Source organism: Haliotis rubra, unplaced genomic scaffold (genome assembly GCF_003918875.1).
Source record: "Haliotis rubra isolate DU_JTF1 unplaced genomic scaffold, ASM391887v1 Scf1061, whole genome shotgun sequence".
Taxonomy (NCBI): domain Eukaryota; kingdom Metazoa; phylum Mollusca; class Gastropoda; order Lepetellida; family Haliotidae; genus Haliotis; species Haliotis rubra.
In genome coordinates, this window is record NW_025764961.1 from 136,961 (window position 1) to 157,808 (window position 20,848).

The window sequence follows — 20,848 nt, forward strand, 5'->3', positions numbered from 1 at the left end:
CCACTCTTGTCTAACCTGGAGCGGTGGGGTAGCCTAGTGGATAAAGCGTTCGCTCGTCACGCCAAAGACCCGGGTTCGATTGCCCTCATGGTTACAATGTGTGAAGCCCATTTCTGGTGGAAAATTGCTTAAAGCGGCGTAAAACTAAACTCACTCACTCTTGTCTAACCTAATACAACGTTTGTCCAAACCAAATCCTATATATACACAGAATGTCTAAACTTCATTGAAACACACGAACACAAGCATGGTGCTGGCAAACCTTAAACATATTCAGCGTGACCTGGGATTCGAACCCACCATCTCGCACGTCGACAAGGCGCAACTGTGCAGGACAGGAACACCCGTGATCCCGATCTGGTGAAGACCATGTACTCTATAAACATGTGTGACTTCTTTTCAAGATTCCTGCTGCCACTTGCGGCTGTGATCTCGACGACAATTGCGGCGTCCAACTACACCCTCCTCAACACCTGGCCGGGAGGTTTCCAGGCGGAACTATGCATCACAAACAAGATGAACGTCAAATGTGGCTGGAGAGTCGCCATTGATTTCAATCCTAAACTTTCTGTGTTAGATGTAAGTATTCTTTATTCGTTTCAGTCAGCTTCCGGATGTTTTTTCAATCAGAATAGGTTTTCGTTGTAGTTATGCCAATGAACTGCATCCTTTCAGCGATGACTGACCGACTGACTGACTGAGTTTGGTTTTACGCCGCTTTTAGCAATATTCCAGCAACATCACAGCGGGGGGACACCAGAAATGGGCTTCACACATTGTACCCATGTGGGGATTCGAACCCGGGTCTTCGGCGTGACGAGCCAACGCTTTAACCACTAGGCTACCCCACCGCCCCCTTTCAGCGATGAAGCTAAAGATACAGAACCGTCATGCATATAGTATCTATAAATATTAGGTATCTGTTGGACAACCAATAATCGCTTTACAGCTCGATGGTTAAAAGTACATATTACAAACTATACGGCCTCATTAAAATATCGTTACCGATTTATCGCATCGTTACATAACCGGAGGTATACTACGTAGCTGTGCTTTTCGAAGTCGACTATTAGCCTAAGGCTATAGAAAATATACCTTGCAGATGGTCAGGCGCACCTGTTATTTCAAATGGCGTTACCTTTGTATCTCACCATACGCATGTACATACAAAACATTGGATTGTGTTAAATGAGCTTTTTTTGTTTTTTTCAGATTTGGAATGTGCGAAGGGTAGAGCGTGTTGACGTAACTAAGAGGAAAGAGCGGTATGTTGTCGAGAGTTTCAGCTACAATCAAGTGCTCAAGCGCAATGAAAATCTCTGCCTTGGCTTTGTGGCCAGATACAACAATAACAAAATGCCTAATATCAGGAAACTGAAGGGGAAGTTCTTATACCGCTGTCAGGCTCCTACTACACCTGCTCCGGCAACGACGACGTTGCCTGCTACCTCAGCTACTACCACACAAATAATGACATCACCGACGATCCCAACAACCACTTTTGCGGAAACAACATTAACAACTAGTGATACTGAGCAGTCGACGTCGGAGACAACGTCTGCCACAACAACATCGACGTCGCAGACAACACCAACTACGTCACAGACAACAGCAGCGATTTCACAGACAACAGCAGCGATTTCACAGACAACAGCAGCGACTTCGCTGAAAACACCAACGACATCATGGACAACACCAACGACGTCACAGGCAACAGCAGCGACTTCACAGACAACAGCAGCGACTTCACAGACAACACCAACTACAACACAGACCCAACAAGGTAATTCAATATCAGAACGGGTCTTCATATACTTCTCTTCAAAAGTTAGAGGAGAACGGTTTAAAATATGACACTACAACACAACGTGATATCCATATCTATCCATGCCGCGCTTGCATTTTACCCACTGACATTTAATACGAAATATCCGTTTTTTGCAAAATATTCCATGTATTGTAAAACAAATTCGTAACAATGAAAAGATTATTGTAAATGATGAAAGTCAGTGAAAATTGGCGAATTCTTAACTCCACTTTACACCACAACGCAGCTGTTCACTTGCACGATATTTGCACATGCCTTTCAGCAATTTGATGCATGGTCCTCGTGCTATTCAGCTGCATACAGTCTGCAGTTGGTTCCCCCAAATTAGTGGAGAAATCAATCTTCGATGTAACCATATACTAGTATATATATGTAACATATAGTGAGTGTTTCAAGTGAGTCTAAACTTTTGAAGAGAAGTATATTTCGTCAGGTCTACTGGCTCGTTTGTCATGCTTATTATGACGTACCGACACTGACGGTCTTAAACCAAAGTTTAGATCATGGTTTTTGAAGAAAATTTTCACCAAATCCTTGGTGTCAGCGACATGATACTCGATGCGGTGTTTAGGCTACGACATTGATAACTCCTCCCGAGACAGTCGTGTTGTTATTTTCTGTCGAGAGCTTCTTTATACGGAATCATTACTTTTTTCAGCTGGAAGGTTCGACTACAACCAAGTGTTAGGACTGTCCATCATGTTTTATGAAGCGCAGCGATCTGGCAAACTACCGGAAACTAATAGAATCACCTGGCGGGGAGACTCTGCACTGGGCGACAAGGGAGGTAACACCGACCTAACAGGTGGATGGTACGATGGTAAGTCTCATGTACTGTTGCTAGGGAATCAAACTCGGGCCAGTGGCGTGACGATAGAGCACTGCTACCATGCTACCCATGCTAACAAGCTTTAAATGGTGTATGCTTATCTCGAGTAGGTGTGGTATGCATGTCCTTTGAGAGGTTAAACACTAGTTCGAATTCAAGTTTATTCACTGATATGAAGGTCTCTATATTTTGGACAAAAAAATAGGTTATAAGTTTAAGCATTCTGCTAGAGATCAACATTATATGTCCAAGGACTGGATTTGAAACCAAACCCTTAATTTACGATCATTATATAGAAATTGTTATTCAACAGATACGCAATACCGCTGTGATACGGTCGTCAAGATGTTCAATCCGCAGTTCAATTGTAATTTATAACATGTGATTAGCTAGAATAATACCTGAATATTTTCTAAGTGCATTCTCGATCATAATGAGATAATCCAAGTGATGCTTGCGGTTTTGTCGGACTAGATTCCGTTCCAGCCGCATTCTGTATTACATTTGAAATACAAAACCATTTGTTTAAATCAGTGGAAATGGTGCAGAAGCGTTCTCTACCTGTATCTATATTAAAGCCGGCGACTTCATCAAGTTCACGTTGCCGATGTCTTCAGCCGTCACCTACCTACTGTGGGGTCTGCTACGTTGGCCAGACGCCTACACCGCTGCGGGTCAGCTGGACTACATGTACGATAGCGTCCAGTGGCCCCTGGATTACTTCCTCAAGTGCTGGGAACCCACTCAGATGGAGTTCTATGCCCAGGTACAGTCAGGGAGGCAGTCTGGGATATCTGAGGGACATATCAGGGAACACAATCCATCATGATTGATTTAGGTTGTGCATGATAGATCTGTGGTAGCGGCATGTGAGTGAAACATCATAATTGGTTTCGGAGTGCATGACAGATTTGTGCTAGATCGGTTCTCGTGGTCTATGGTAGATATATAGTAGACTTTATGTTTGCGTATCAGAACATGTTGTGGTGTATATATTTTACCCGAGACCACGTACCGACCTGTAATTATAAATCACATACTCAATAAAACAGGAAGGTTGTCAACCTAATCGCTACTTTATGACGACATCTTCTTGTATTAATTTGCTTTGCTCCCTGTAATTATGAAAGGAACTGAATGCTATGGCTGCAGGCAGTTTTGGGGGTCCGAAAATGTTAGAAAAAATATTCAATTCGATCTATATACGATATATATTTGTCTCCACCAGCTGACATGTGAGAACGGATGGCGCAGCCAATAACTCCCACGGTGTGCTAGTTTTGTCAACCTGTGCTAAAAACTGATAAAATCAAACCCTTCTTGTACGTGACATAAATTTGAATTGATTATCACATAGTGTTATCTGATCTGATGTCGTATTCGTGTTGCAGGTTGGGAAGGTGTCGCTGGACCACAATTACTGGGGCAGACCGGAAGACATGGACATGGAAAGACCTGCGTACAAGGTGTCACCATCAGGACCCGGAAGTGACGTAGCCGGCCAAACCGCAACAGCACTTACTATGGGATATCTTGCATTTAAAGATAGAAGTATGTATTAGTTTAGTTGGTATGTCTCGGTAATTTGTTATTACACGTACCTCCATTTGATCTGCAAATATCAGTATCGAACCAGGCAGTGGGACAGCCTAGTGTTTAATGTTTGCTCGTCACGCCAAAGACACGCGTTCTATTCCCCACATAGGTACAATGTGTGAAGCCCATTTCTGGTGTCCTCCGTCGTGATATTGCTGGAATATGTTTGAAAACGTCGTAAAACTAAACTCACTCACTCACTGATGATAAACGAGAGAATAATATAAAAACGGAAAACGATGCTCTGTGTTGTGACCGTCAAGCGTCTGGACCCGCTAGTCGTTGGCTTGAATCTGTGATTTACTCCTGATTGCATATGTCAGCATCATGCTCATGTCGGGAGACCTAACCTCGACGTCGATAAACTCCGATATCTACACACACACGTCGTTATTCAATGCAATCCTATGACAAACCTCATTCCAAATGTTTTCAAGTCGTCGAATGCGTTGTGTGCGTGTTTTTTACACCGCCCTCAGCAATTGTTCTGCTTCATGATATAACTTTATGTGACCTGATTCCGTATCCCCATCACGTATACTACTATAATAAAACCTTGACCACTGGTTTCATCGAAGTAGTTACCTGGAAGAAAGTAAGGGATCCAAATACACAGTATGTCAGCAACGTAAGCAGTGTGTGCATGCCTTGAATATATTAGCGGCAGACCTTGTTGATTGTTGACTGTACTAAAAATATTATGACGAGACATGACTGCATTGTTCCGAACATATTTTGACAACGTGACGTCAAAACCAAATTTTGACTTCATCAGATTGAATTGTGTTGGCTTGAAATTTTCAGACATTTTCTTTGTATTTTTATTTTGTTGAAACGGCAGTGTGGAATATATGCTATAAAATGAAAGGCCATGAATGAATGCTGTGAAATGTTTCTCCACACCAGATGTGACGTACGCCACGACGCTTCTTGACGCTGCTAAGAGTCTGTACGACTTCGCCAAGACGTACCGTGGTATCTACAGCGACACCATCACAGACGCCAGAGATGTGTACCGGTGAGGTTATCTTTGATTTAATTCTTAAATAGTCTTAATTTTATTTTAATAAAATCCATTTTTACTAATAGTCGATACGGAACCTGATAAACAATGTCAGGTGGGATTTCTGCTCCACCAACCAAGATGAGGGTTCTGTTTAAGATGGAACTTTTATAAAAGAAACAGGTCAATTCCGACTGGTGTAATGGCCGCGCTATGCTGTGGAAATGTTATACTGTCGTTTCAGTCGCTTCTTTCAGCCAACAGCATTAGATATTTCTCTTAGCTGTGGTTCCTTGCCTCCTTCAAACACTTGATCAACTGCCCGTACTATATTGAATATTTTCAACTGCTCCCTAGTTGTTGCTGGTGCTGGTACTCGCACATACAGCTTACATGGTGTTACATACTCTTACATGGTGTGACCCGTGAAGGTCCCGGGGTAGAATAGGTCTTCAGTAACCCATGCTTGTCGTCAAAGGCGACTATGCTTGTCATAAGAGGCGACTAATGGGATCGGGTGGTCAGGCTCGCTGACTTGGTTGATACATGTCATCGGTTCCCAGTTGCGCAGATCGATGATCATGCTGTTGATCACTGGATTGTCTGGTCCAGACTCGATTATTTACAGACCGCCGCCATATAGCTGGAATATTCCTGAGTGCGGCGTAAAACTAAATTCACTCACTCACTCTTACATGGTGTTTTCAGAATTTGTGTCACGTATTATTGTCAACTGTCAACATGGTGTTAGGCCCTTCACGCAGTAGGTCAAATATCTAACTGTCACTGTCACAGACGTGTTTGTCACCCGTCCAAGGTAGTTGTCATAGACGTTAGTGCTGGCAACTGTCACCTGACATTGTCAACTGTAACTGTTATCAAATATTGTCAAGTGGCACACTTCAATGTCAACAGTCGAATAGTGTTGTCAGCCGAAACACTCTTTTGTCAACTATCACTTGTCGTTTCAACTGTCACACATTATTTTCAACTGTTATCCGATATTGTCAACTGTAACCTGACATTATAGAATGTTACCTGACATTGTCAACCGTTACCTGACATTGTCAACCTTTACTGCTATTGTCTGACCAGGTCCAGCATGTACGAAGACGAGCTGGCACTGGCTGCTGCCTGGCTCTACAAGGCTACGGGTGATAACAACTACCTCGTGGACGCTGAGACGTTGGTGCCGATGTACACGGCCTGGTCCCTTGACTGGGACGGCAAGATTGCTGCAGCACAGGTAACCGTCTTTGGGGAGGTGGTAGGAGAGTACGCAATAGTCCCTCCTTGAATTAACTGCAATCAATAATGTGAGGTGAAGTGAGGTGAAATTGGGTTTAACGTCGTGCTTGAGAATATTTCGCTCATATGACGACGTGCATACGTGTGTATGTGTATGTGCGGCTGCTTGTACTAGCCCAGACGTAAGCTGGTTTTATAGTGCTAGCCCACTGAGATACCATGCCACAGTGAAGCATGAATACCCCACTCAGACACATTATACTGACTCCGAGCCGACCAGTCATTGTTGTACCCATTAATGCCGAGCGCATGACAGGGACCAACAAGTACCATATTTTAACGTCTTTTGGTATGACGCGGTCGGGGATCGAACCCGCGACCTTCCGCTCTCCGGGCGGACGCTCTAACCACTACACCACGGAGGCGGTCCAATTATGTTTAAGAGTGCGTGAGTAAGCATGGTTTTACGTTGGTTTTATCAATATTGCAACAATATCACGGCGGGAGACGCCGGAAAATGGGTTCCACATAGCTTAACAACTTGGCTAAGAGTATCCTACCGTCCCAGTTATACTCAAGAATGTGGTATTCGTAAAGGTAGGTAAAGAAACTAGTATTTACGGAGAGGACACCAACCGCCAGGAGTATATAGAAATGTTAAATGTTTAGAATACGTGGTATTTTAGGTTTCATTGCTCGAGGATCCGTGAAGATCCGGGCTAGAATTGGTCTTCACCAACCCATACCTTTCGGAGGAGACGACTAACAGGATCGGGTGGTCAGAGTCGCTCATGATGTTGATCACTGGATTGTCTGGTCCAGACTCAATGTTTCCAGACCGCCTCCATAAAGCGTTAAACAATAAACCAACCAACCAACCAACTCTTGCTCGAGGAACCTGGGGCGGTGGGGTAGCCTAGTGGTTAAAGCGTTGGCTCGTCACGTCGAAGACCAGGGTTCGAATCCTCACATGGATACATTGTGTGAAGCCCATTTCTGGTGTTCCCCGCCGTGGTGTTAGTGGAATATTGCTAAAAGCGGTGTAAAACCAAAACTCAGTCAGTCAGTCGAGGAACCTGATTGTTTCACTGTGACAGTAGTTTTAATTATGTACATCCTTGTATGGCTGCATTAAACACGCACCAAACTGTGACCAGCGTTACGAGCACGCCAGTTAGTAACATCCTCACGCAAACACGCCGTCATCTGTGATGCTTTGTCTCTCCATGCTAAATATATGGAGCCTCTGTGTTCCAGTTGGTCCTGTATGAGGTCACTGGGAAACAGATATACAGGGACCAAGTGGAGGCCTTCGTCACCTCTTACATGCCCGGGGGGAGCGTCCCCTACACGCCCCTGGGTCTCGCCTACAGGTTGAAGTGGGGAGCTCTCAGATATGCAGGTATGTATGTCTTTTCCCTGCCTTATTAAGTGCACATCTTGCAATGAAACTCTACAGTAGCATACATTCCTTTACGTTCTGGCCCAATGGTGCCCTGTGTAGGACAGGTGTGTACTGGTCAAAAGCTGCAGTAAAATGGCTGGTGGTCAGAGTGACCTGGTTAACTGCATGTCGTTATAACCCGAGGGCGTGACGTAATGACACTGAGTGTACAGAGGGGCGTTAACATTACACTAACCGTGCATGCATCGTGTAATAGTTTGTAGTACGTTGTTATGAGATAAAAATGCTTCCAAATGTAGTAATGCACTTACTTCAGGTATATTGTGTAAAGTAGAAAAAATGGACCATAAGAAAATAACGTTAGCTCTCACTCATTGTTATACAGCCAACGTGGCCATGTTTGCCCTCATCGCTGCTGACGACGGCATCAACGCTGCAGAGTACCGTGCGTGGGCCTTGTCTCAGATACATTATATCCTTGGCGACAACAAATACGGCATGAGCTATGTCATCGGATTTGGAGACAAGTACCCACTCAAACCCCATCACGCTGCAAGGTAATGGATTTGGCTGGATGGGACAAGGGGTGCGACATGGTCTGTGAAGGATGTGGAGGAGTGAGACAAGGGGTGCAGCATGGGCGGTCAAGGGTGTGGCGGGATGCATGGGTCAAGGGGTGCAGCATGGACGGTCAAGGATGTGTCGGGGTGGGACAAGGGCTGCAACGTGGACGGTCAAGGATGTGGCGGGGTGGGACAAGGGGTGCGACGTGGACGGCCAAGGATGTGGCGGGTAGGAACAAGGAGTGCAACGTGGACGGTCAAGGATGTGGCGGGGTGGGACAAGGGGTGCGACGTGGACGGTCAAGGATGTGGCGGGTAGGGGTGCAACGTGGACGGTCAAGGAGGGGGTGGGACAAAGGGGTGCGACGTGGACGGTCAAGGATGTGGCGGGTAGGAACAAGGAGTGGACGGTCAAGGATGTGGCGGGGTGGGACAAGGGGTGCGACGTGGACGGTCAAGGATGTGGCGGGGTGGGACAAGGGGTGCGACGTGGACGGTCAAGGATGTGGCGGGGTGGGACAAGGGGTGCGACGTGGACGGTCACGGATGTGGCGGGTAGGAACAAGGAGTGCAACGTGGACGGTCAAGGATGTGACGGGTTGGGTCAAGGGGTGCAGCATGGACGGTGAAGGATGTGGCGGGTTGGGTCAAGGGGTGCGACATCATTTATTAAGGTGTGGCGGGGTAATGCAAGAGGAGTGCAGGGTCGACATTGATGATCGTGTTTCTAGTGCACACCGATGTGATACCGAGGTATCAACAGGGTGATCACGTCGATGAGCAATTCCTTGTCTTGTGACGTATGTTAACCTGGTGGTGTGGCGGGAGCGAAGAGGTAAAAGCGTGGACTTCCTTCGTCACGATAAAGTCCTTGGTTCGGTTCCCATAATGGGTAGACAGTGTGAAGCCCATTTATAATGTTCCCCGACGTGATATTGCTGGGATATTGCATGAAGCGGCGTAAAACCACACTCATTCAATTTCTCTTTACTTTTGCGTTAGGAACTGTGAAGACCTCCCGCGTGTTCCGACTGACATACACATATACAATGAACGTGTTGAATAACAAATGTGAAATCGGAAGACAGCCATTCAGGCTGCAGCAGGTGTTTATGTTCAGTGATGTCAGTCATGTTGATGGTAGTGATTCAGTGGCGTCCGCAGCGCTACATGGAACAGGTGTGTCTGATTCCTAGCTGGCAATAATTCATTATAATCACGTGTTCTAAAGTTTCTCAATTAACCCCCTTTATTTCTGACGTCAGCTCGTGCCCAGACCCTCCTGCAAGTTGTACCTGGAATGAATTCAACAGCCCCGACCCCAACCCCCAGATTCTCTACGGAGCCATGGTTGGGGGCCCGGATCAGAACGACAACTACGTGGACGACAGGACCGACTACGTCCAGAACGAAGTGGCCTGTGATTACAACGCTGGCATGCAGTCCGCCATTGCGGGTTGGTATTTTCGTCACACGGACGTTCTGTTGACATTAATATTTATTTAAACTCGTCACTGCGGTAAATATTCATCAGAGGTATACAGTCAGTTAAGGAAGCTACTAAAGAAATCATCAAACTGACATAAGAAATGGGTTGTAACAAGGTATACAACAAAATACGCCACGTACATACGCTTGGTATGCACGAAGATTTTGCGAATGGTTTGGATAAAGAATACACGCTTGGTATGGTCTTTGTACCAATTTGACAGAAACCTCGAGAGTCTATACTCTATACTCTCGAATTGTGATTTGTTTTGGACAGGCATAATTCATCTCCGAGAAACAAATCAGCTGCCGGAAGACGCCATTTCCTCCACAACCTCATTACCGGGGCAACGATCGACCTTGACCCCTGTGACGGTGACCGACGGTGGCCCAACAGTATCTACCGTCTCCCCAGGCACGTGTCTCGGGGTTGTAAATTCCTTTCAGTATATACCTGGACACAGGTATCCCAGTGAAGTACGCCGGAACAGATTGTACAGGGCTTCTACAGGCTAGACTTGAGGTCAAATCCTCAATTCCTTTAACGGTTTTACCTTTGTGGTTCCTTCAGTAATCAGTATGGCTTGGCATAGTTATCTACTTACAACCAAGTGAACCTTTGAGGTTCCTACAGTATAGCGGAGCACCGTTGTTTCCTGACAATGTAGTGACTCAATATGCTACAAGACTAATGTAAACAGCAGCACCTGTACACAGAGGGTAAACTAGATACTGTCCAAAAGAACATCGGTGTTTTTATCAAATATGGTATCCTCATGTACTGCATTGAAAAATGCATTTATAACATATCAAGTAAATGGAGATATAATATACTATTGGCAAACAAGGATAAGTTGGACCGGCGCAGAGAACGCGTTTACGAGACGTAGGCGGTACCCGGCAATGAGCAAACCCATTTGGTTTGTGAAAAGTAGAGCAGATGTAGGCTAGTGCACGTGCAGTGCATGACGATGCGTAGCTGTCGAACTCGGTGTTTGCTGAGACAGGCCACGCGCTTTACCCATCGCACTTTACTAGACAACTGGGGCCCCTTCGCTGACAATGGCAAGCCCCAGTGGGCGGCAGTCATATACATGTATGCTAATACGGGTCAATTGTCAGGTCGGTGCTCAACTTATCCTTGTTTGCCAGTAGATAATTAAGTGTTTCAGTGTGAACTGAGTGAATTTTATGAATCAAATCAAGAACTTGGTTAAAGTGTTTTACAATTACGTCATCTTCCTGGTGAAAGTAATCAACTGTTGTCATGCACGTTCTACCAACATGTTTTTGACACTATGCAGGGAGCGCCTCTGCTCACAACTTGTCTCAACTCCTGGAGCTCTCCATATTGTTCTATGAGGCACAGCGATCAGGTGATCTTCCAGACACTAACAGAATCCCCTGGCGGGTAGATTCGGCACTAGATGACAAGGTTCCTGGAGGATGGTATGATGGTGAGTGGACAATAACCTCGGGTGCCTCCAAAACTTCCATCATGTATGATGTTCCAGAGTAGTATGTGTCCATTTTGGAAAAATACCGTAGAGACATAAGTCACCATGATTTCAACATGTGGAAATGACTAAAGAAAATTTGGCTTAGAATTCAGTCGCACATGCTTGTTTGGGATTTTTGGTCAGTCTCGCTGACTAAGGTGACAAGTGTCACCTTGTTCTCACTGCGCTGATCGATATTCATGATGTTTATCACAGGATTGTCTGGTTCAGACTCGACTATTTACAGATCGCCATTCTACAGTTGTAATATCGTTTAATAGTGAGACGTTATATAACAAACAAGCATACATTTCTTATTTAAATCTCAGAATCATTGAGAATACAATGTAACTGCCGTTAGGGCATCTGAGTCAGCCATGTGGCACACCTATGGACAGTAATCATGTATGTGAGGATGTGTGTTGGATGCTAATGTGTCGAAGGATATAGGAGGGACAGCGATAGTGAGGGGTTCGCTGTACGGGTTCGCTGTACGGGGTTCGCTGTACGGGTTCGCTGTACTAGAACGGGATACATGGCGTTTCTTTTACCATGAAGCCAAATATCGGGACATTTCACTACAATAAGTATTACTTCTATAATCGTAGCTGGTGACCACATCAAGTTCACGTTCCCAATGTCGGCTGCTGTGACATACCTTCTGTTAGGCGTGAACGCGTGGAGGGACGCCTATGTGGCCAGCGACCAGCTCAACAACATGTACGACAGCATCCGCTGGCCTCTCGACTACTTCCTAAACAGCTGGAACCCAGTAACGCAGGAGCTGTACGTTCAGGTAAATTTCTCCATGTTACACTCGGTACTGTATCCTAGCATAAAGTATAGAGACAAGAACGGCATTGCAAACAGACCTCGCCGCTGTGACGATGGTTTGTAAAGTATGGAATACTGTAAGGGACATTCTCGCGATCTCGTCCTTTGGAAACAAGCTAAAAATGCCAAAAGAGCGAGAATGCGAGATCGCGAGAACGCGAGCTTTGGCCAAAATCTCGCGATCTCGCATTCTCGCACTTTTGGCATTTTTAGCTTGTTTCCAAAGGTCGAGATCGCGAGAATGCGAGATAGCGAGAATGTCCCTTACAGTATTCCATAGTAATGTGATGTGATGTGATGTGATGTGATGTGATGTGATTTGATGTTTTTCTCATCTTTCAAACACTTCAGGTAATGAAGCCATATTTTACGAACGTTTCACTTACTTCTCATGTTTTTCAGAAATTCATGTAATTTTCATTTCGACTTAAAACACAAACGTTTAAGTTAACCAAATACTCGTACAGTGCTAGTCTTTGTTCCCTTACATGATCTTTATAAAGTTAAAGGTCACATGCAACGTAAAACACAACTTTGCAGATTCTGATACCTTTCGGTGTGGACTTACAGATACAAATCATCAAAAATGCAAATTCAAGTTATAAAGTTGAAAAATAACGCGATGAAAGAAACCCCGCGAAATCGGAGTTCAAACGATTAACTACATTCACCCCAGCGCTGGGGTGAAAAGTGGTTTCAACAGCTGTGCTGCTCTGGGCTGCGCTCATAGCGCATGCGCAGTGAATAGGTTCACGCAGCGTGGAAGCGGGATGATTATAAGGTCGTTGTCAGTAGTCTAATCAAAATAAATAGAAAATACTGAGAAAGTGTAATCCAAAATATAACATATGATAAATAGGAAATAATCTCCTCGTTACATAAAAGAACGTTGTTAGGATCTCGATCTACTCAGCTATGTGCCAACCAGTGAGGCGTTCGACATCGGTGAGTACTCGGTGAAGGCTTTGATGCGAGCTATTTTTCTAATGTTTTGTTGATATTTCACAGGCGCGAGCTTTTTATATGTTATGAAAGTAGATTACCGATTTATCTGTTTATATAATTTTATTTGTCTATTTCACCACACGTTCATCTTACCGAGTCACTTACTCAGTTCGATAATTAAAAGCAATGTCATTATTTAGCGTTGACATAATGTCTAACTGTGATATAGATATGTCTTTTCACAGACAAAACTGAGTGTCTGTTTTATTGACACCTATGTGTCTAACTGCCTGTCTGCTAATGACAATATGCAATACACAACTTCGATCACTGACCACATGCAATTTGAACTTAACACCTATCAGGCCATACATCATAAACAAAACACATTGATTGATTTATGGCTCGTGCACCCGAGTTCTGTCTCTGTTACATTACGTAATTACACAGACAGGTGTGACACATGACATGCTATGATGTCTGTTGATTGCAAAATGTTATACACAAAAAATGATCATGTAATTACAAAACCCAACATCTCTATATACACACACACAATGGGCGATTGTGCGCTTATAATTTTGTTTTTTCATAATCAGCCATGTATATTATATGTCATGAATAAGTGATAATTGTGTTTTAATTATGTTTGATTTTTTGGTTGCATGTAACATATTTTTGAGGCGTATTAAAGTCAATGAACGTGCAGTTCTATGTGGAGTTACATATCCATTCCTAACAAGGACATCTTTCAAGGGGTGTTCCATGTCAGTGAACGTGCAATGTGGTGTTATGTAGATTGGCAAGGTCTCCCTGGATCACGCTGTGTGGGGTCGGGCTGAGGACATGACCATGGACAGACCAGCGTACAAGCTCAGCCCCTCGGGTCCTGGGAGTGACGCAGCGGCAGGGACAGCAGCAGCCATGGCTATAGGGGCCATTGTTTTTCAAAATGAGGGTATTAATCAAGTGTCCATATACCTTAAACTTCGATTTAAATGAATTTTTAATCAGCTTAAATTAATTGCTGTTGATCCAACTGAAAAGAAAAATGTTCAGACAACATAACACGCAGATCTCCTTATCTGTGCATTCGGAAGAGCAGGAATTAAATCATTACCCCTCCCCTTTGTACAGATCCCGCCTACGCCAGTCGACTGCTGACGGCTGCTGCAGAGCTGTACGACTTCGCAACGACATACGTTGGGATCTACACTGACACAGTCACTGACTCTCGTGGTCCCTACGGGTAAGCAAGGTCATGGTTAGCCTGAACCACGGAGCCATGTTGCAAATTTCAGAACAATTTGTCAGTCTCCAATTGCATGTCAAGATTATATGAAATGGGGGACTTCGTTATTGATGCTATCTATGTGATGTTTTGGGGATAAGACATTTAGGCAGGAAGTGTGCAGCCCAATGGGCACCTATTCTGCTCCCATTCTTAAGGATATGTTTCTTTTTGCATGGGAATATGAATTTCTGCTCATTTTCGCTACGGTCAGAGCCATGATATATTGCCAAGAAGCGCAGCTTAAGCTTCCGGAATAGTCCAGTAATGGATGGTCATATATCCCAGAGGTATTTTAATCCGAACAGGACCTCATTTTAATGAGATTGGAATTGCACCATACTGAGTCATAGGTTGCAGGACCGTCTTCATTTCGGATGGTCTCAACGGAGTGTTAGCGTCTGGGTGCTGCGTCGCTGTCGGAGTTGTGATGAATGACATACTGTGATTTAACTGAAAACAGTTGAAAGCAACGGATTACTTACCTGAAATTAGTTTCTTTCGCTGATTTACGTGAAGGATGTATATTATATAAAACAATTGCAAAAACAATGATTTTACTCAGATAATTTCTTAACATGTTTAAACGGGAAATTCGTGAGCCAAATAATTCTATATACGCTGACCAGGTCCAACGACTACAACGACGAGCTTGCCCTGGCCGCCATCTGGCTGTACAAGGCTACCCGTCAACAACACTACCTCACGGATGCCACCACACATGCCTCGACGCTGTCCACTCCATGGGCTCTCGACTGGTCAGATAAGACTGCAATCGTTAATGTGAGTACTGGAATGGTTACTGACCGCCCTTTAAATATCCTAGAAAGATTTCGATGTTTTAGAGAGAGTCTCGGGTTTGAACGTGGGTGAGCTGAAATGGGGTTTACCATGGAGTTCAAGATCATTACACTCAAATACGTGTCCGGTAATGAGTAAGTCAGCGTGGCTTTGTCCCGCTTTGGCAATATTCCATCAATATCACGGCGGGGGACACCAAAAATGTGCTTCACACATTGTGGGGAATCGAACCCGGGTCTTCGGCGTTACGAGTTAAGGCTTTAACCACAAGACTAACCGCCCCGAAGCCTGTAGTGATTACTCATGAGCTGTCCAAGCTGTAGTGTATGTATGTTGTACACGTTGTAATGTCACGTTGTATTTTACAGCTTGCGATGTACCAGGAGACGAGCGAGGAAAAGTATGGTAACGCCGTCAAGACCTTTATGACGTCATTCCTCCCCGGCGGGTCAGTCTCCTACACCCCGTGCGGTCTCGCCTGGCGCCTTGAGTGGGGGCCCCTCCGATATACAGGTAAAATCATCCTTAAACAACGCCATAAAGTTCTGTACATTTAAATGTTAATACATTGTCAGGGCTATTTCCAACATCGCTATCCTTATCATTCAAACACTGCATTCGACTGCATTGAGATGAAATCAACGAAATGTCTCTTGAATGTAGGTTAACTTCGAGCTTTTACCAAAGCAGGTCCTCTGTTATGGAACCAACTACCTGAAAATTTGAAAAATTTGTCAGACATCATTCCATTCAAAAAAGAACTAAAAACAGTTCCTTTCAACAGAGCATTCGACCAATCGCCTTAGAGCAAACCTTGGATTCAGGTGCTATACAAATTTTAACATTATTGTTATTACCTGCAAACGTAAATGACTATTTCAATATGGAAACCGATACAATGTTTACCTATTTGTCAAATTTGTGAAGCATTTACAAAAACCGGTACGAACGCGTAGTACTACAGGCATCCAGGAATGGCAATCCAGCAGTTCAAAGAAAATACTATTTTCAGAATATCGTATTTCTTGTAGCGAGAACTACCTGTACTTTCAGGGTCACGTACGCTCATGAAACACCTGGTGTGATGATGAGTTTCTCGTCAATAGACCATAATACTGATCCCTATGAACTAGTGATACTAACACCTCACTACTATTGACAGCCAATGTGGCCATGTTGGCGCTGCTGGCTGCCGATGCGGGGTTCGAACCTCAGACATACAGGTCATGGGCTTTGGGTCAGATCGGCTACATGCTGGGTGAGAACAACGCTGGAAGGAGCTACGTAATCGGCTACGGCAGCAACTACCCGGTCAGGCCGCACCATCAGAACAGGTAAAGCACTGATCACCCTACACAGACGTACATTCAAACGAACAGGCATAAGCACGTAAAATAGCTTGAATTTCACTGCGGCATCAAACAACATTCAGATACATGTTTGATACACCTTGACGATCGGTGCGACGTTGAAGTTTAACTAGCTACTACTATAGTCCGTTTGACTTCATTTGAGACCGATGAATTACTCACTAAAAAAAACACAAAATCTAATAATTGCAACAAAACCACATTTTGCACAGTCACATTCGACTGTCTAAAATTATGAGACTAATCATCAGAGTTGGTCTGTCGATTTCATGTGACTGTGCAAAATTTGGTTTTGTTGCAATTATTAGATTTTGTGTTAGTGAGTAATTCATCGATCTCAAATGAAATCAAACGGACTGTACCTCAACTGACATATCTGAACGCCTATCTAAATGAACAATTTCCAAAGAATAGTCAAATTAACATTAAATATATATATATAAATCTAAGTCATTTTGTCATGCCCTCCCCTCCCTGTTCAAAAGGACCAGTCCTAACGTGTTCAACTTCTCCCCTTCAGCGCCTGTCACCCTGCCCCAGCTGTCTGTGACTGGAGCACCTTCAATGACCCCGCCCCTAACGCACACGTTCTTAAAGGGGCCCTGGTAGGGGGTCCGGGGAGCAACGACAACTACGTGGACGACAGAACGGACTACATCCAGAACGAGGTGGCGTGTGACTACAACGCAGGATTCCAGTCTGCTATTGCAGGTAACGTTTCATGGTAACGGACCAGCACCGCTCTACACAGTACCTATCACGTCTTGGTGAGAGAGAAAGACTGACATGATGCAAGTGCTAGATATGGAACTGATTTCACATGTGGTAATGACATTACTAATAGGTCTGCTAAGTTGCTCACTTACAAGCTGAGGTGAGGTGAAATTGGGTTTAACGTAGTACTTGAGAATATTTCGCTCATATGACGACGTGCATGCCTGTGTATGTGTATGTGCGGCTGCTTGTACTAGCCCAGACTGAAGCTGGTTTTATAGTGCTAGCCCACTGAGATACCATGCCGCAGTGAAGAATGAATACCCCACTCAGACACATTATACTGACTCCGAGCCCACCAGTCCTTGTTGTACCCATTAATGCCGAGCGCCAGGCAGGGACCAACAAGTACCATATTTTAACGTCTTTTGGTATGGCGCGGTCGGGGATCGAACCCGCGACCTTCCGCTCTCGTTCACTTACAAGAATTGACTTGATGTTATTGTTTTTTTGCGCTGATGGAGGTAAACACATTCAAACTGGTTTGGTCACTGTGTCATTCTGCAAAGTACGCAGATTTGCACTCTTCACGAGGCGGTGGGGTAGCCGAGTGGTTAAAGCGTTCGCTCGTCACGCCGAAGACCCGGCTTCGATTCCGTACAATGTGTGAAGCCCATTGGTGTCCTGGTGTCCCCTACCGTGATACATGTATTGCTAAAAACTGCGAAAAACTTAACTCACTCGATACACTCTTCACGCTTGTTACTATGGTTACCCAGACAAATTGATAGTGACGTCAATATATATTAGTAAATGATTATAACAAATGTATTCGTGCATTGTTCTATGCTGATTTGCTTGCGTTTCTGTTTGCTAGGTCTTCTTCACCTGGAGATAACCAACCAGTATCCAGTTTCTGCTCTCGACAGGTGTTACCCATAAGGAATAGTTGGCGTGTAATACGTGGGCGATTAATTAAAATATAGCTTTGAATTTTGCGTTTGTTTTCCACATGAGTATATATGCTGATATATCTCCCCAGTTACCCTGTGACTGAATGATAAATAAAGAGAGGCAGACATCGAAAGAAACAGAATACATAAGACCTTTAAGGTTATTAGGTATTGGCGAATCACAGGTGAGCGGATTTCAGTAATCCTCCCATCACAAGGAAAACATAAGTTCATGAATGGCGTATTTCCAATCGAAAGGACCGCCTCCGTGGTGTAGTGGTTAGAGCGTCCAGCCGGAGAGCGGAAGGTCGCGGGTTCGATCCCCGACCGCGTCATACCAAAAGACGTTAAAATATGGTACTTGTTGGTCCCTGCCTGGCGCTTGGCATTAATGGGTACAACAAGGACTGGTCGGCTCGGAGTCAGTATAATGTGTCTGAGTGGGGTATTCATGCTTCACTGCGGCATGGTATCTCAGTGGGCTAGCACTATAAAACCAGCTTCAGTCTGGGCTAGTACAAGCAGCCGCACATACACACGCATGCACGTCGTCATATGAGTGAAATATTCCCAAGTACGACGTTAAACCCAATTTCACCTCACCTCCAATCGAAAGAAAACGTTGTATCAAGACATAAGAAAGAGGTCTGTCAGATTCAGACACTTTAGAAGATACAGTCAACACTTAAGTTAGTGGCGGGGTAGTGTAGTCTTGTGGTTAAAGCGTTCGCTCGTCATGCCGAAGACCCGGGTTCGATTCCCACATGGGTACAATGCGTGAAGCCCATTTTTGGTGTCCCCCCGCTGTGATATTGCTGGAATATTGCAAACAAAACCGGAGTAAAACTAAACTCACTTACTCAAACTTACCCGATCGACTTGAACTTTGGTCATCTCGTTCCCCAACCCGGGACGAGCTTGTTCAGTCTGGTGTCGACGTCCGAGTCACTTTACATTGAAGAAAGAGATTGAGGCACAGGAAATGCTTTATGTGTATAGAATATGTGTTGATCTTCTCATTGATTGAATGGGCGACAGTACATGAGTTGATAGTTAGGAACAGCGGTCCCACACTCGTACATGAATATAGCACAGTAATGTCTAGACTCTCCCGGAGCCACGGAGCCGCAATAGGTCGCGTGGTCCCTTTGGATCCCAAACCCGAGTTACTCTCGGAAGGAGAACCCAAAATGCAGTCACGGCAGTATGAAGTTGTTCCTTACTGATGCAAACTTTCACTAAACTAATCACAAAATGTGAGGATTTTATTTCACCTTCCATGCTTCCTGTACAAGTCTCCAAAACTCAGGAATATATTCACTAGCAACAGTCGTTGCTAATACAGGGCAGTCAGGTTTTCGAAAACATTCCAGTCCCTTCTTTGGTTGCATTTTAAAATCTCTTCTCATGAACGCCCCCTGGTGGTGGTCAACAATGTTCAGCCGTGATGCGACGATTCCAGTCAAGTACACGTCATCAATCCAAAGAAAGGGGGATATGAGAGACGCTTTATAGAAATTGGGGACAAGAGACCCGGGGACGAAAACAGCGTATCCTCCACAGTACGTCCAGGGGAAATAACGATAGAATTTAAACACGTCAACATGGACAGCCCACTTTGAATGACCTCGCTGAATCTTCCCCACAGACCCGGTTGCGATGTCACAGTGGACCCGACCCCGTCCCTTTAGGTCTCGTTCCATATCCAGGAGCTTGTACGTATTAACAAACGTATCATCGTCAATTTTACCCACCAGTTTCACATTCCGGCAGTACATTGACATCCATTTGAACGCCATTGTAAGTTTCAGTGTTAAATTACGGTAGCTGTCTACGAAATCACCTTGAACGATGTCTTTGTGCTCAGCGAACTCCGATATTATCTCATTGCCTATGCTTGTGTTGGATGAACGTCCTATCAAAAATATTGTCTTCACGACCTGTGGCAAGAAGAAAAGTCCGTCCGCGAATGTCGTTCTGAGTATCTGTCTCTGTTTAAAGTGACCAGGTGCACTGTTCACCACATACAGCAGCGAGATGTCCCTCACTTCAGAACAAGAGTCCTTATCATGGAGAAGGAACCCAGTGTCGTAATTCGCCGGATATAGAGTTGAAGCTCTCGCTGGTTTCTTTCTAACAATGATATTGGCGTGAAAACTAGTAAAGCGTTTGCGTATCCTTCTATCTGCAAGCATGGCCCACAGGCCGAGATTTGTGAAGGTATGGAGAACGGCAAGGGTTATTAAGGATGCCATGCAACCTTTCATCGAAACTCTCGATTGCATTGCCATCCGATGCGACATGACAGATATGGCTGATTTTGCGAAAATGAAGAAAATGTCAACCGCCCTGGTAACGACCTGTTGTCGATAAATCAGCAGCAGTTAAATATTACCAGATGTTACAATCACGAACATGAGCGGTTCAGTAATGACTGATAGATATGTCAATCTCACCCAATTTATGATCCACAGCTGATGG

The 20,848-nt window shown here is 44.6% G+C and overlaps 2 protein-coding genes across 2 annotated transcripts; one reads left to right on the top strand and one right to left on the bottom strand.

Annotated features, from left to right (window-relative positions):
- Window positions 1–384: 384 nt before the first annotated feature.
- LOC124278368 lies at window positions 385–18,602 on the top strand. The gene is made up of 22 exons (XM_046714090.1): window positions 385–579; window positions 1,213–1,399; window positions 1,540–1,783; window positions 2,091–2,137; window positions 2,487–2,648; window positions 3,236–3,423; window positions 4,049–4,208; window positions 5,160–5,271; window positions 6,352–6,502; window positions 7,762–7,906; window positions 8,295–8,466; window positions 9,738–9,928; window positions 10,238–10,432; window positions 11,265–11,417; window positions 12,068–12,255; window positions 14,037–14,196; window positions 14,376–14,487; window positions 15,159–15,312; window positions 15,699–15,843; window positions 16,493–16,664; window positions 17,221–17,411; window positions 18,292–18,602. The coding sequence occupies exons 1-22, from the start codon at window positions 385–387 to the stop codon at window positions 18,354–18,356; spliced, it is 3,489 nt and encodes a 1,162-aa protein (XP_046570046.1). The 3' UTR covers window positions 18,357–18,602.
- LOC124278297 (lactosylceramide 1,3-N-acetyl-beta-D-glucosaminyltransferase A-like) lies at window positions 15,894–20,820 on the bottom strand. The gene is made up of 2 exons (XM_046714024.1): window positions 19,238–20,820; window positions 15,894–16,044 (listed from the first exon to the last, which is right to left on the bottom strand). The coding sequence occupies exon 1, from the start codon at window positions 20,668–20,670 to the stop codon at window positions 19,633–19,635; it is 1,038 nt and encodes a 345-aa protein (XP_046569980.1). The 5' UTR covers window positions 20,671–20,820; the 3' UTR covers window positions 15,894–16,044; window positions 19,238–19,632.
- Between the last annotated feature and the right edge of the window lie 28 nt (window positions 20,821–20,848).